Raw genomic sequence first — 15,130 nt, forward strand, 5'->3', positions numbered from 1 at the left:
CTTTCAGCCTCCGCATTTCGGCGTCGCTTTGTTTCTGATCTCTCTGGTGTCTTTCTATTGCTGTTTCTGTGTCATTTGTCTCCATTCTTTGTCTCTGTCTCTGCGTCTCTCTCTGCCTCTGTATGTCTCTGTGTGTTTCTATCTGTGAGCCTCTCTCTTTGTGTGTCTGTGCCTGTCTCTCTGTTTGTTTCTGTGTCTCTTTCAGTGTCTCTTGTTTCTCTCTGCGTCTCTCTTGACCTCTCACCCTCCTTGCATCCCCCAGTCCTCTCCTGCATCTGGTCCGCATCGTCTCTTTACCGCGGCCGCCCGCCAGGGGGCAGCACAGACCGGACCCCGCGCTCCGCTGGCCCTGCGGGGCTGGGCTAGGGTCCGGCCTCCAGACTCGGCTGGTCCCTCCCCGTGTCCTTGTCCCAGTTCTATCTTCCCAGCCTCCTCGCGTCTTTGTGTCTCTCGCTCTGACTCGGCCCCTTTGTCCCTCCCGGGCGGCTCCCGCTCCTCCCTACCCCCACCTACCTCTTCACATTCCTTGGGCTGCCGTGGGGGAGCTGGTGAGGCCGCCCAGCGTGCAGGGTGAGGGCGGGAAGCAGGAGGCCGAGGGAGGGGATGCTCGAACGTCTGAAATCCCTCCGTTCCAGTTCCTCTGAACGCGAGCTAATCAGCTGGGGGCAGCTGCTTGTGCGCTTCTTCCCCTACCAAGAGGACGCCCGAGACTTGCCTTCCCTTTCCACCTGCCACACACCTGAGCTTTCCTTCCCAGAAGGGCAAGATCTTAAGTAGTGGAGACTCTTATTGGCATTACTCTTATTACTGGCATTCACGTCTTGGTAATAATACTATTAATAAATGTGTTTAGTACTTACTATGTGCCAGGAACTGATCCAGGTGCCCTATCTCGAGTAATCCCCGCAGCACCTATGTGATAAGGAGACTGAGGCACAGAGAGATAAAGTGACTTGACCCAAATGTCACAGTTTACAACTTGTCAGTTAATTCTGCAGGAGAATCCCGTGAAGGGGAGGCTATCGTGATCCCCATTTCACTGTAAAGTACACAGAACACAGTGGTTATTTATTTGCCCCACGCTACCCAGCAAGGAAGAAGCAGGCTGGGATCTCCCCATGTGTATCTTAGGCTAGGCACTGGCCTGGTTTGAGGCCAGCTGGACAAATATAGTAAATCTCCCCCTCCTCTTATCTGTGGTTTCAGTTACCCCGTGGTCAACCGCAGTCCAAAAATATTAAGTGGAAAATTCCAGAAATAAAAATTTATGGATTTTAAATTGTTCTGAGTAGCTTGATGAAATCTGGAGCCTGAGACGTAAATCATCCCCTAGTCCAGTGTATCCTTGCTTATACACTACCTGCCCGTTAGTCACTTAGTAGCAGCCTCCGTTATCAGATCAACTGTGGAGGTTATCACAGTGCTTATGTTCAACTAACCCTTATTTTACTTAATAATGGCCCCAAAGCACAAGAGTAGTGATGCTGGCAATTGAGATATTCTCTTACTATGCTTCATTTATAAGTGAAAGTTTGTCGTAAGTATGAATGCATAGGAAAAAACATTGTATATGTAGGGTTCAGTACTATCCAGGGTTCCAGGTATCCACTGGGGGTCTTGGAACATATACCCCACAGAAAAGGGAGGACTCCTGTAAGTGCATAATAAATTCTCTCTAGAACTCTGTCTTTCTCTCCTCAGTCTGGGGCCAGACTGGAGGCCAAGATCTCTGGGGTTAGTGCTAGTTTTGCTACTAACTTGCTTTGTAAAATTGAGCTCCCCTCCCCTCCCGTTTCTCCCTTGAACAAAATAACCAGCCCCCAGGGAGAATTCTTCCAGGAAGCACCTCCCCCAGCACCCACTCTTTTCCTGGTCTGTCAATGAGTGGGTTCAGCTGTCTCCTGACTGTTTTTTGTGTGCAGGGGTGAGCCCAGGAGGGAAGCCCCAGAAGGCAGCAGGCTGGAGTTTCATGCCCCCAGTCATGTGCATAAGGGGATGTGGATAAGGCTGAGCACTGCTGCATTTGTTGACAAAAGTCTGGGTGAGTCTCATTCCTGCTGAGTTGACTTCCAGTGTCAAGGAGTCTTAGAGGTGACACTTCACTGAAGAACCATAACCACCAGGAGGTTGGGGCACAAGGCCAAAGGCTTTCTGATGGAGCTGTGGACTTGATGACAAGTATTTCACCTGCCCAGTAACCTCTTCCACGCTAAGCCCTTATGGTTCAGAATAAGCCTGGCCCAGTCCTGGCCAATCAGAGCATTTGATCTCCTGGCCATAGGACTGGTTCAGGGATGGGAGTGGGACCCATTTTTGACCAATGAGAATTAGCCCTGAGACTTCTTGTTGAATAGGAAAGGGGCACCCTCTTTTGATGGCAGTTGCTAAACTGTTAGGATAGAAATCTGGCATTATGGGTGCCACTGGAGACAAAAAAAACCTGCCTGTGCATGGAGGACAGCGAAGCTGAGAAGTGGAAACTGACAGTTTTCTGATGAGACTATTTGAGTCCCTGGATCCAGCTATACCTGAAGATTAATCAGCCTTTGAGCTACCTGATTATATGAGTGAATAATTTTCCCTTTTCACTTATACAACTTTTTTGTCATTTGCAGTGAAACATACCTTTACTAATAAAATCTCTGATTCAGAGGAGTCACAAATTCCAGTAAAGTTCCAAGGACAGGGAACAGGGACTGAAAACTTATGAGTTCTTCAAGATGTCCAGACTGTGAAGGACAGACAAGCTTTGTTACAGTCGGGGAAATGAGAAAGGACATTCCAGGAAGGGGAAATAGTAAAGTCACAAAGGTAAAAGATAGGGGAACATGTGAGAGAGGGAGCAGTGGGTGTGTGTGAGGGGCAACATCTTAGCAGGCTCTGAATGCCAGGTGAAAGGTGGTTCATGTTCCTGAGAGTAATAGGGAGCCACAGAAGGTTGAGGAGCAAAGGGAGCCTACCCTAAACGTGCCTTTACTTCCTGGAACCACAGATCCTATGATTCCCTCCTCCCCCTCTCCCCTTCCCTTAGACCCTTGGCCAAGGTGAAAGGAGGGGTCAGACTGAGGAGGGTGCAGGCTACCATCTGTATGCAAATTGCCTGGGATGCCATGCAGATGAGGGATCTTATGCAAATGTATGCCCTTCTGGGAGGCAGGCCCAGCCCCTCCCCTCATTACATCAGGGACCTGGTGCTGGGCAGAGCACCCCTTAGTCCCTGGGGTCCCCTCTCTCTCCCCTCCTCCAAGCCATATGTTCGCTCTCCCTCCAGGTCCCCAAACCTCCCCTCACCAATATCTGCCCTTAGAGTGGTATCTCTCTCCACCTGGTCCCTTCCTGGCTTTTCTCCCTGTCCCTCCATTTTCCATGAATTATGATGATAATTATGACAACAACAATAATAATAACCACATACTGAACACGTGCCAGGCTTTGCACTAAACACTTTCCACAGTTAGCAAATTATCCCCGATACCCTAGGATCCTCTATATGTTGGCTGTTTTTTTGGGTTTTTTTAATGGAGGTACTGGGGATTGAACCCAGGACGTCATGCATATTAAGCCCGCACTCTACCACTGAACTCTACTCTCCTCAACTGCTTAATTTTTATTTTTAAAGAATATTCAGTTCTGCCAGACAGAAAGCAAGAAATCCACACAAATAAGGAGACAGATGAAACGAAGGATACAGATTAAGAAGCAACTCATGAGGCTTGTTAAACCTATTAAGAATGTGAGCTGGAAGTAGATGGGAAGGGTGGAAAGATCTAGAAGCTCCAGGTATCTGAGTCCTTGACATGCTTCCCATTGGTGACTCCCGCTCTGCTCCATGAGTCCTGTGCCCACGGCAGGCAGGTAGAAGCCACGGCTACCAAGTCTGTTTTCTGCCAGCTACAGTTGCAGCCGAACTTATTTGCCCCCTCATGACCCTGGTACCTTCTGGGTGCAGAATCTCCTGGCTCCCCCTCAACTCTGGGAGCGGGATGGTGAGAGACAGGACAAGAGAGCCACGTGTACCCCCGAGCTCAGGTGGTGGGAACTTTTATTGTTTTTTTTTAATTGAAGTACAGTTTACAATGTTATGTCAATTTCTGGTTTCTCACATTGGTTTTAATCCGATTCAATAAACCATGGGATTTGAGCACCTTAATTAGGCCCGTGAGCTCTTCTACTCAGGGGACTTCTGGGCATCCGCTCAGTTGCCTATGGAGAGGCTCTCATCACATCTCTCCAATTTCCCCCAGCCCCAGATCCCACTTTGTCCCTTTTGTGGCCGAGGAGACTGAGGACAGAGAGGTGATGCCGCTGGCAGAGACCTCCAATCATGCATTGAACAGGGATGGTCCCGCGCACTCCTCACAGTGCCAACCACGGTCCAAGTGTGATGGGCTGGTGGAGATGAAGTCACTTGCCCAAGGTCACACCTGTCCGCCCCTCCCATTGTTTCAGAGCTCCTTCTTTTCAACATATTTTCCTCTCCCTTTCTAACTGGAATTATTGCTCTGAATCCCAGTTCTTTGTGTTCCTGACCTTCTCTGAGTCTACCTCGCTTTACCCCGCTTTGCTTTATTGTGCTTCGCAGATACTGTGTTTTTCACAAATTGAAGGTTAGTGGCAACCCTGTGTCCAGCGATGATATCTGCACCAACTGCATTTGCTGACTTCCTGTCTCTGTGTCACATTTGGTAATTCTTGCAATGTTTCAAATTTTTTCATTGTTATACTTGTTAAGGTGCTCTGTGATCAGTGATCTTTGATGTGACTGTGACTCACTGAAGGCTTAGATGATGGTTAGCGTTTTTAACAATAAAATACTTTTTAGTTAAGGTATGTACATTGTTTTTTCAGACAGAATGCTATTGCACACTTAACAGACTGCAGTGGAGTGTAAACATCACTTATAGGCACTGGAAACCAAAAAAATTGTATGACTCGCTTTATTGTGATACTCGGTTTATTGCAGTGGTCTGGAACCAAACCTGAAATATGTCTATGGTATGCCTGGATTTGTCTGTCTTTGCCTCTCTCCCCCTAAATCCCTGTCTGTCTGACTCTACGGGTCTTTCTCATCTCTGAGCTGCTCCAGTCCATCTCTCCTGCCTCCCCCTAAACCTCAGCATCCTGCTGTCAAATCCTTCTTCCTTGGCCTCCATAAATCTCTCTAGCTGGCCTCACTGTTTCTGCCTCTCTTCTCTCTGCCCCAGGCACCTTCATTGGGGTTCCTCCAAGCCACCCCTCCTCCCCCAGGGAATCCTCAATTGCAAGCACCAGGCTGGCCCCAGAGGAGGCAGCTAAATTCCTAATTCCATCCACTCTACAGCTCAGAAAGAGCTTTTCCTCTGGAAGCTTCAATTACCTCTGGGTCTCTGGCAAGAGAGACTGGGAACTTTTACTTACAGGGATGGCACCCCACCCCCAAGCAGGCACTGGTCCTCAGGATCCAGGATCAGCTCCCTCTGGACCCCCAGCATCTCTCTCCTCCACCCTCATCCAGCTGAGTCACCCTGTGTTTTCTCCCTCTCTCTCATTTCTTGCTCCATGACATCAGATTTCTCCTGAGGTCCAGCAAGGAGGCGGGAGGGCCAGTGGGGAGGGACGCATCACCTGCATCCCTTTCCCCTCTCATCCCCCAGAGGAGGCTCTGGCCACAGGATGGGGTCCACGTGACAGACAGCATTTATTCCAGACTCCAGTGTCCACAGATGATGGGGCGGGGGCAGGGGCGGGGATCCAGTGTCAGACTATGCAGCAGGGCGTCAGGTGGGGGGACCAGCAATGGAGGCAGGAGGTAAAAATAGCCCCGGCCAGCCGACCCTCAGAGGCTCGTCCCAGGCCAGGCCCTGGGCTTGGGTCCAGGAGTTATTCTGGGGCCTGGGAGAGTCACACTCCCTAGAGGAAGGTTCCCTCCCTCCCAACAGCAGCAGGCTGCTGTGGTCCCTGCCCAGCTTACAGAGGAAGGAAGGGAGGGTCTGAGAGGGAAAAGGGAAGGCCGGGAAGGCAGGGCCAGGCGGAGGCGGGAGCAGGGCTGGTTTTCTGATCCCCTCAACCCCACATCAGGTTCATGGCTGCTTCTGGGCAGTCCTCAGGCTCAGCACTGGGGAGAAGATGGAGAGGTCAGCCTGGACCCATAGAGACCATTCCACCCTCTCACCAGGGTGCCCAGGCCCTCACCCACCTCATCTCCGAAGCCACCGCTCCCATGCCGGGCTCCTCCAGAGGCACCTCCCATGAGAAGGCCCGTCTGCTCTGGCCGCTCTGACCCTGAGTGGCTCAGCTCTGGTTCCCTGGGTGGCCTAGGGGTAGGAGGCAAGCATGTTGGAGGTGGTCATGGCCAAGGAAGGAACTGGGGCTGGGGTGTGTTGGATGGGGATGGACTTGGGCATGGGTGGGAATGGGCTGGGGATGGGGTCAGAGGTGGTAATGGCACTGGGGTTAGGGATGGGGTGGGGCTACAGTCAAAGATGCTGTTGGAATTGGAGCTGGTGATGTAGTTGGGGTGGGTTTTGAGGATGGGTTTGGGGGTGGCCATGGATTGGAGTTGAGGGTGGCCATGTGGTTGCAGATGGAGATGAGGTTAGATGGGGATGGGTGTGGGGTTAGGAATGGGACTGGGTTAGGAGGGGGCCTCGGGGATGGAGATGTGGTAGGAGTTGAGTTCGGGGCTGGTTATGGGCTGGGTTTGGGGTTGGGACTGAGTTGGGGTTGGAGAGGAGGTTGGGGATACAGATGTGGTTAAATTGAATTTGCAGTGGGTTTGCACATGGTTATGGGTTGGGGCTGGGAGTGGGGTGGGGTCAGGATCTGAGGCAGTGATGAGACTGGGGATGGGGTGGGGGAGGGGATGGTTATGGACCAGGTTAGAGGTTGGAGATGGGATGGCGTTTTATTTGGCGATGGAGCTGGGGTTGGGGATGTGGTTGGTTTGGGGTGGAGGCTAGGGACGAGGTCAGAGCCGGGTTAGAGAGGTCCATTCCAAGGTCACTCACGGAGACCCCTTCTCCCTGCGCCGGCAGCAGCCAGGGTGGCCCTTGCGTCTCATGCAGTAGAAGGCGGCAACGACGATGAGCAGGAGGCCCACGCTGACAGCCACAGCCATGACCGCCACTCCAGCCTGGGAGGTCTGGGGGGCCACTGCCGGGACAGGACGCAGGAGGAGGAGTCAGCCAGCAGCGCCCCGTCTGCCCCACACCCAGCTCCTGTCCCACCCCTGTGCTCACTCACCAGTGCCGAAGTGGAAGACGTGCTGGTCGTGCCCGTGGGGGTTGGAGGCCGCACAGGAGACGCCATCTCGGCTCAGGGCACTGGTCACCTTCAGGGTCAGGGAGCTGCTCACCCAGCCCTGCTCTCCGGGGGCCGGCTCTGCTGGCTGCGGAGGCGCGGGTCAGGCCCAGGCTCAGGACCAAGGGCTCGGGGTGAGGGCAGAGGTGAAGAGGAAATGGAGGGGAGCATAATGCTCGGACTGTCAAGGGGGCAGGGTCTTCTGAGGGGTTTGGGAGGGGGCGCTTCCTGGGTCCCAGAGGGTTCAGGGTGCAGGGAAGGGTCCCTTACGCTGCCGCCCAGTTGGCTCCAGCTGAGTTTGGGCTCTGGGTAGCCGCGGGCATAGCAGGTCAGCCTGACTTCGTCTCCTTCTGTCCAGCTGCCCTCTGCTTTAGGCTTTGTCTCCTCTGCCCTTAACTCTGGTGGCCCTGTGGGTGGTGGGGCAGGAAGGGAGTGAGTGGGAGGCACCCCGGGAAAGAAGAAGTAGGGGAGAAAGAGGAGAGAGAGAAGGACCAGGTGTGGACATGTCTCATTTGTCCTGGCCCCTGTGCCCCCCACTGTCCCCATCCAAGCCTGCCCCAACCCCGAACCTTGGACCAGCAGCTTGAAGCTCCGGGTGCGACTAAGAAGGGGGACAGTGGACATGAAGGCCTCGCATACGTAGGTGCCAGCGGAATCGAAGGTGATGGAGCGGAGGGAGAGCGTGGGGTCATTCCCCAGGGGTGCCGAGTCCTGGGTGGGGAGAAAGAGTAGGCGGGGCCAGCTGTGAGAGGAGGGGAGGGGCTGATGGAAGGCGGGGTTCTGTGCTGGGCGGGGAGCCTTTCCCTCTCACCTTGGTCCAGCGCAGGGTTGGGGTGGGCAGGCCTTGCACGGAGCAATTCACGGCTGTGCTGTTGCCCAGAGGCAGGGAAAGCTCTTCTCCAATGCTGAGCTCCAGCGGGTCCAGGTCTGGAGAGGGGTACAGACTGTCACCTTCCCCGGACCCTCACCCACTGGGTTAGGGGCTCTCCAGGGCTGCTAGGGGGTGCAGACATGAACGGACAAATGTTAGAAAAGAATGCCAAATTCTCCCTGGCATCACAAACTTTCCGCTGTCCCATCCAAGCCCTCGAGGCCAGACCTAGGAGTCTAGCTCCCGAACACATGCCCTCCTCGACCACTTGCCTCCAGAGCTGATGTCTGCGCCCAAGGTTAGTGGATAACCTCAGAGGTGTGAGGTGTTCTTTATCTGACTTACCACCCAAACCCTGGCCTTCTCCTCCACACTGCCCACTCTTCCATCAAGACTCCCTCTGCCCTGTCCTCCAGATGTATCCTTCTACTTCTCTCCATCTCTATTCCGGGGTCTGACTGCCTTGACTGCTGCAATCACCTCCTCACTGGTCTCCCTCCTGGGCAAGACTCTCATCTTCTCTGGTCCATCCTCTGCTGAGCAACCAGAGGGATCTTTCCAAAACACACCTGGGTCAGCCCTTGCCTCTGCTTAAAATCCTGCACTGGTTCCCCAGTACCCTTGGCATAAAGGCCAACTTCCCTGATGAAGCCTAAAGATCCTGTCTGGTTGACCCCTGCTCACTGCTTCGACCTCATCTCCCACCCTCCCCTCTTGTTTGTTGAGCTCTAGCTACCCTATACTTTCACTGTCATTCTCTAGTATGCCAAGTTGGGTCCTGCCTCAGGGCCTTTGCACTTGCTGCTTCCGCTGCCTGGAATGTACTTCTTTTGGTTCTTCATACTTCTGATTCCATTCTTTGGTTTCCTACTCAAATGTCCCTTTCTCAGAGAGGCCTCTCTGTCCCCCTGTTGTAGACACTCAGATTTCCCCTTCAGCACTGAAGGATTTGTTCCCCCAGCTGTTGAGAAGGATGTCAGCTGTCAGCCCTCAGCTGTCAGCCCTCTCTGGGAACTGCCCGGGCTGCACAGAGCCCCTCGCTCAAGGTCATGCCCCCTCCTTCACCACGCAGCGCACATCCAATGACTGGTTGATGTGGGAGTATAACAGCCTCACCCCCTCACCTCATCTGGGGACATCCCAGCTTCCGGGTGCCCTGTGAGGCCAACCAAAGCCTTCCTTAGACTGAAGCTCAACTTCTCCCTCTGCCCAATCCTGCTTCCTTGCCCTCCTCACCCCCCAACAGACGTGAATCCCAAGGCATTCCTTATAAATTTCCCACCTGTGGTCAGAATCTGCTTCTCAGGGACGCAGCCTATAACCAACCTCCTCTCCATCTAACATAATCCCCGCTCGCCTGGCCAACTCCTTATCCCATCACTCTGTGCTAGTCGCTGTAGCTGCAGGATTGCTACTCAAAGTGTCTTGTTCAGCATTTACCATCTGCCTCCCCGACTGGGCCCAGAGCTCTGTGAAGGTGGGGACTGGTCTGTCTTGTTCACAGAGGTGTCTCAAAGATCTGGCAGAGGGTCTCGCCCCAGGAAGAGAGGTACAAGGAAGGCCAAGAAGGGACAGAGCTTTTGCACAGGACTTGGGTGCAGGTGGACCGAGAAGGCTTCTTAGAAGACTGGGACCCAAGAGATTGGTTAGAAATAGGCAGTGGAGGGGATGGGGAGTTAGCATAGGAATGAGAGGGGCCTGGAGTGTGATGGGGAGAATGCCTTGGTGGGGACAAGGGTCTGCCAAAGGTGAAGCCTGCCAGGTGGGCCTTGAAGGCTGTGGTGAGGTGGGCGGGTTTTCTCCTGAGAGCACTGGGGAGCCATGGTAGGTTCCAAGCAGGGAAAGGTCAGGTTTGGGTTTTGGAAAGGCAGCAATCTGGAGGCTGGAGGGGGCTGGGGCATCTGGGTCAGGGCAGGGACCATGGAAGTAGAGAGAAAGGGGTGGCAGCAGGGCTGCGGGGTGTGGGGGTGAGGAGGCAGCGGGCGCCGGGCCCCCCTCCCCGCTCTCCCGGGGCTCTCACAGGCCACGTGCAGCTCCCGGGTTTTGGAGAGCTCCGCATCCTCAGCAGCGTCGTAGTCCTCCACCCTGCAGCCGTAGGTCCCACTCTGGCTCCGCTGTACCCCCTCCAGGGTCAAGTTCCCCTCCAGATTTGTTTTCAGCACAACCTCCTGCTTGTCCTGGGTGGCCAGGAATGAGGAACTCAGTTCACGAGATGCCCTGGACTGGCAGGGGCATTCTAGGCCAGGGGCCACCAAAGGCAGGCACCACGTTAAGTCAGAACTCTCTCAAATCGGAGGTCGGAGGTCCTGTTAGCTCCGGGGTCACCCGTCTGGTGCCTTGCTAGGCCAGGGGCCGCCCAAGGGAAAGGTTAGAAGTTGGTGCAGGTGAGTATGTCACAGAGGTCAGGGCAGTTCCAAGGGAATGATGGAGTGAGTTACCTGAAGGTGGAAAAACGTGTACTCTGGGCTGGGGCTGCCGTCCCCCTGGCAGAACAGCTGGACAGAGTCACCCTCACGTACCCAGCCCGCTGTTGTGGACGGGCTGCCCACCCAGAACTGCACGTGCTCCGTGGGATCTAAGGGAAAGGGCAGACTCACGATCAGGGTCAAGGATAAAAGGCAGGGCTGGATGAAGGGAGAGAGGTCAGCGCCTCAGCAAAGGAAAAGGCTATGGTTGGCTAAAGGTTAGAGGTCATAGCTTTCAAGGCTCAGGTTCAACTTATTCTGAGATCAGGGACTAGAGGTCAGAGGCTGAGACAAGCTGAGAGTATAGGTCAAGGGTCAGAGGTCAGCACAGGTGGCAGGTCAGTGTGATATTCGGGGGAACCAATTCAAAGATGTGAAAGGGTTGGGTACAGGTGAAGTCACAAAACTCCAGGGGGTTCAGGGTGCCATGGGGGTGGGGTCAGAAGTCAGGAAGGGGCTCGTGCTACTATCTGAGGTCAGAGGTCAGAGGCCAGGTCACATGAGGTAGGGGAGTGGAAGGCCAGAGGGGAGGGTCGGGCCGGCGTGGACTCACAGTGCAGGGTCAGGTGGAAGGCCGGGCTGTCCAGGCGGCCGTGCTGGCCCGTGGGCAGGCGGTAGTGCGCGGAGCAGTGGAAGCTGGCGTCCCGGTCGGCCTTGCGGAGGCGCAGGTAGAGGGTGCTGGTGAGGGACTGCAGGCCCGAGGCCTCCCGGACTGTGCGGCTGGTCATGTAGCCCTCTGGGAGAGGGGAAGGGAGAGAGAGAGGGAAAGAGAGAGAGAGAGAGGCCATCAGCCAGCCAGGCCGCTGCCCCACCCACCCCATTAGCTAGGCTCCTCCTGTGCACTTAGCTCACCGGAGTTCATCTCCATGGGCACTTCCAGGCGCTGCCCGTTCCGATACCACATGATCTGGGGGGCTGGGTTCCCGTTGCGACTGTTGCAGGTGGCAATCTGGGGCAGACACAGGGCCCCACAGTGGGCTTGGAGCCAGGATCCTGAAGTCTGGGTCCCCTCGCCCCCTTAGGGGCTTCTTACTCAGACCCAGGAGTCAAGCTCCCAGACCCCTACTCCCCTGGGACCTGGGCTGAGTTCCCAGGCCCCTGCTCCTTGGACTAGAGAGCCCAAGTTCCCAGCCCCTTCCGACCTCAGGATGCAGGAGTCCAGGACCCCAGCCCCCTCCTCCTTCAGAACCCTGGAATGAAGGTCCAGCCCAGGTACCTCTTGGGCAGTGTCCTCCATCACAGACAATATCCCTTTGTTGGGGGTAACCTCGGTGTCCTCTGGTTTTGCTGTGGGAGAGATGTTACTATCAGGAGCCCCTTCCCGTGGCTCTCCCTTGCCTGCCCCTTGGTTGGGGGGGGACCCTCGGATACTCACCAAACACAATGAGCCGCGCGGTGGCCTCGGCGGTGCCCGCTGCCCCCGCCCTCACCACGCACACGTAGTCCCGCTCGTCGCCCACCTGGGCCTCGGCCAGCACCAGGCGCCCCCGGGAGTCCAGCTGGTATGGAGGGCTGCGGCCCCGGGAATCATGCACCTTGTCCTGGAGCTTAGAGCCCTGCAGCTCGGCAGAGGCCAGGCGGTGGCGGATCCCAGAGCGGTCGGCCTGTGGGAGGGGGGGCCAGCGCCTCATCTTGAGGGGCTGCCTGGCTGGCCCACCCCTCCGCAGCGTCTCTGTCTTTGTCCTTTTCTTTCTGCTACTTGGTGGGTCTCTTTGCCTCTTGTTATCTTTCTCTCTGGTCCCTCTGCCCCTCTCTCCACCCCTCCCACCCGTGCACCCTATCTGTTGCCACATTTTCCTCTGTTTCTCTATCTCACTCTGTTCCCACCTCTCCATCTCCCTCACCTGCCCTGTTTCACCCTGGGGCTCTGGCTTTCTGGGTGTCTGCCTCTGAATGTTCTCTCTCAAGAGCCAGCGCTCTGAAGGGGAACTTCTTCATTCTAGTCTCAGCTGTGCTCAGACATCAGAGGACCCTGGAGAGTGCATTTCCCTTTTCTGGGCCTCCATTTTCCCATCTGTAAAATGGAAAGGCAGCTTGGTGGAGCTCCTAGGGTCCTTCGGGTTCTGATGAGGGATGAAGGTTTGCAGTCCGCTGTGCCCTGACTCCAAGGCCACACTCTGTCATCCCCTGGCCCCCAGCCCGCAGCACTCACCAGGAACCATTCCAGCATGAAATAGTCATGAGTCCCCGAGGGGGTGCAGTCCAGAGTGACAGGATCCCCCCTCATCACCTCCACCAGGGGGGGCACAGACAGGCGCACCTCAGCCTTGGCACCTGTTGTGGGGATTGGGCCACTGAGCTCTCTCCTACCGCCACCAATAGGCAGAGCCCTCCAAACACAGCCCCTCCTCTGCCAGTACCCAGGAGTCCAGGCCACCAGCCCCCTCCTCCCTCAGACCCAGGAGTCCAAGTCCTCAGTCCCTCCTCCCTCAGACCCAGTCCCTCCTCTTCTCCCTTAATCTCTCATCTCTGCATCTCTGAGCTTCAGATCTCATTAGCATTTCTTTCCATCTTTCTCCTCAATTGCAGAACTAAGGGCTCCTCCCTTGGGCCACACAGGGCCCCGGGGGCCTCCATTCAATCCTCTTGGGCTAAAAGCGTGTCTGTCCTGACTTTTCTCACCAGACCAAACACCCCTCGAGGGCAGGGCGAGGGCGGTCTTGTTCCTTTGCCTCCAGCACTTTGCTTTGCTACGGCCTGTCCCAGTGATGGAGATCACCGCCTCTCCATCTCTTAGTCACCACCTCTGCATGTGTGTCCCTCACCCTGGGTCTCCAGCTCTTAGTTCCATGGCCTCTGTGTCTCTCACCATCTCCATGTACCTCAGCCCTGCCTCTGGGTCTCTCCCTCAGGAGTGGGGGGCTGGGGCTGGGCCAGAGCTGAGGCGGGATGGCTGTGTGGGTGCGGTGAGGGGGACAGGGCTGGGCAGGTTTCAGGAATGTGGGAGGGACAGGCTGGCTCAGACCTGCCCGAGCCCCCTACCCGCCCCTTGGCCCCTCTAACTCTTTGATTGAGCAGTGCGTCACTTCAGAACAGAATAGGACTGAGGCCCTGGATGCTGCATCCCGAGGGAGAAGGGAGCTTGGGGCCCGGACTCCTATCCCCGGACCCTGGCAGACAGAGGTGCTCACATCAGGAAAGCAAGCTCTGTCACCCTCTGGGCTGGCATCCTGGCATTAGCTCTCAGTTCTAGACTCTCCCTTCCCTTCCCCGCCCAGCCTGGCCCAGCTCTGCCCCTGGGGATCCACTCTTGGCCATGCTTGTGCCAGGGGCCTGGATTCCCAGGCACCCACCTCTGGCCCAGGCCTGCCCCATGGGAGGGAGTGTGGGGCCAGGCTAGTGCCTGGGGCTCGGGCTGAGCAGCAGACAGCAAGGATAAATGGAGAGATCTCTTTCTTCCCCAGTTCTCTGGTGTCTCTGTCCCTCTGTGGCTAGCCCCTCAGAGCCTCATCCTCCACCCCCATCCCCCAACCACACAGGTGTGTGGATTTATCTGGGGCCCTGGGAAGGGGGCAGTGTCACTCGGAAACACTTGGTTCCCACTTGGCTCCGCTGTCACTGCCCAGGGCCATTGCTCCAGCTCTTTCTGATGGAGAGGGAGGGGGGTCCCTTAGAATCTGGGCTCTCGATCTAGACCCAGGGACCCTCAAATGCATGTGACTTCCTGGTTTCTAGCCACAGAGTCCCTGATCTTCTCAAAATTTGACAACTTTTGAGCGGGGAGCATTGTTTTGGTCTCTTCTGTCCTGGGGAAAGCTACCCCAGCCACTGGGGGCCTGGCCCTGTGTCTGAGGGAGTAGGGCCCAGGTGGGGGTAGGGGTGGGGGTAGTTCCCAAGGTCTGAGTGGGGAGGTAGCCGAGAGCCCCCCGCACTCCTGAGTCCCAACTTCTCAGGTCGTCTGGAAGCAACTCTTGTGTATCCTGAGCCCCTCTGCCTAGCTGTCCTTATGTCCCTATGCTCCCTTATCCCTCCTCCCTGGGGTCCCCAAGTTTGGCTTCCTGGGGTCGGTGAAAGCTCCTGCCCTCTTCCCTTCGTGGGGTCCCCAGGGGCTACCCACCCACCGTCCCCGCCCCCAGCCGGTGGCGCCCTGCTCTCAGACCGAGCCTTACCTGGCTGCGCCCCCAGCAGGAGCGTGAGCACCAGCAGCTGCGAGGCCCTACGCGCCCCTGCCCGGGCGTCCGGGGGCTCCATGTTCAAGGCGTTGTCAGCAGCGGCGGCGGCGGCGGCGGCTGCGGCAGGGACTGAGCCCGGGCTGGAGCTCGGCGGCCGCGGGGCTGGAGCAAAGAGGCCCCGCCCCGGGCAGCCCCGCCCCGCCCTCCCGGCCCCCCTTGTCCCCCCAAACCCGGGCGCCGGGCCAGGACCTCCCACTGCCCGGAGCCGACCTCCCAGCGCTCAGCCCGGAGCGGGGCTCCCTCTGCCCCCAGGCCCCAGGGTGTCAGGCTCAGGCTCGGGCTGGCCAGCGCCCGCGGCGGGTGGCCTGACTGACCAGTCCAGCCGGTGTCCTGAGCTGGACATC

General features: G+C 56.5%; 1 protein-coding gene across 1 annotated transcript; it reads right to left on the reverse strand.

Moving 5' to 3' along the window:
- Nucleotides 1-4,919: 4,919 nt before the first annotated feature.
- BCAM (basal cell adhesion molecule (Lutheran blood group)) lies at nt 4,920-14,890 on the reverse strand. Its single transcript, XM_074369459.1, has 15 exons — nt 14,724-14,890; nt 12,767-12,888; nt 11,990-12,218; nt 11,831-11,901; nt 11,467-11,563; nt 11,168-11,350; nt 10,588-10,724; nt 10,170-10,326; nt 8,090-8,205; nt 7,848-7,989; nt 7,549-7,685; nt 7,222-7,366; nt 6,987-7,131; nt 6,176-6,293; nt 4,920-6,094 (listed from the first exon to the last, which is right to left on the reverse strand). The coding sequence occupies exons 1-15, from the start codon at nt 14,803-14,805 to the stop codon at nt 6,089-6,091; spliced, it is 1,887 nt and encodes a 628-aa protein (XP_074225560.1). The 5' UTR covers nt 14,806-14,890; the 3' UTR covers nt 4,920-6,088.
- Nucleotides 14,891-15,130: the final 240 nt, after the last annotated feature.

The sequence above is a fragment of the Camelus bactrianus genome, chromosome 9 (genome assembly GCF_048773025.1).
Source record: "Camelus bactrianus isolate YW-2024 breed Bactrian camel chromosome 9, ASM4877302v1, whole genome shotgun sequence".
Lineage (NCBI taxonomy): Eukaryota > Metazoa > Chordata > Mammalia > Artiodactyla > Camelidae > Camelus > Camelus bactrianus.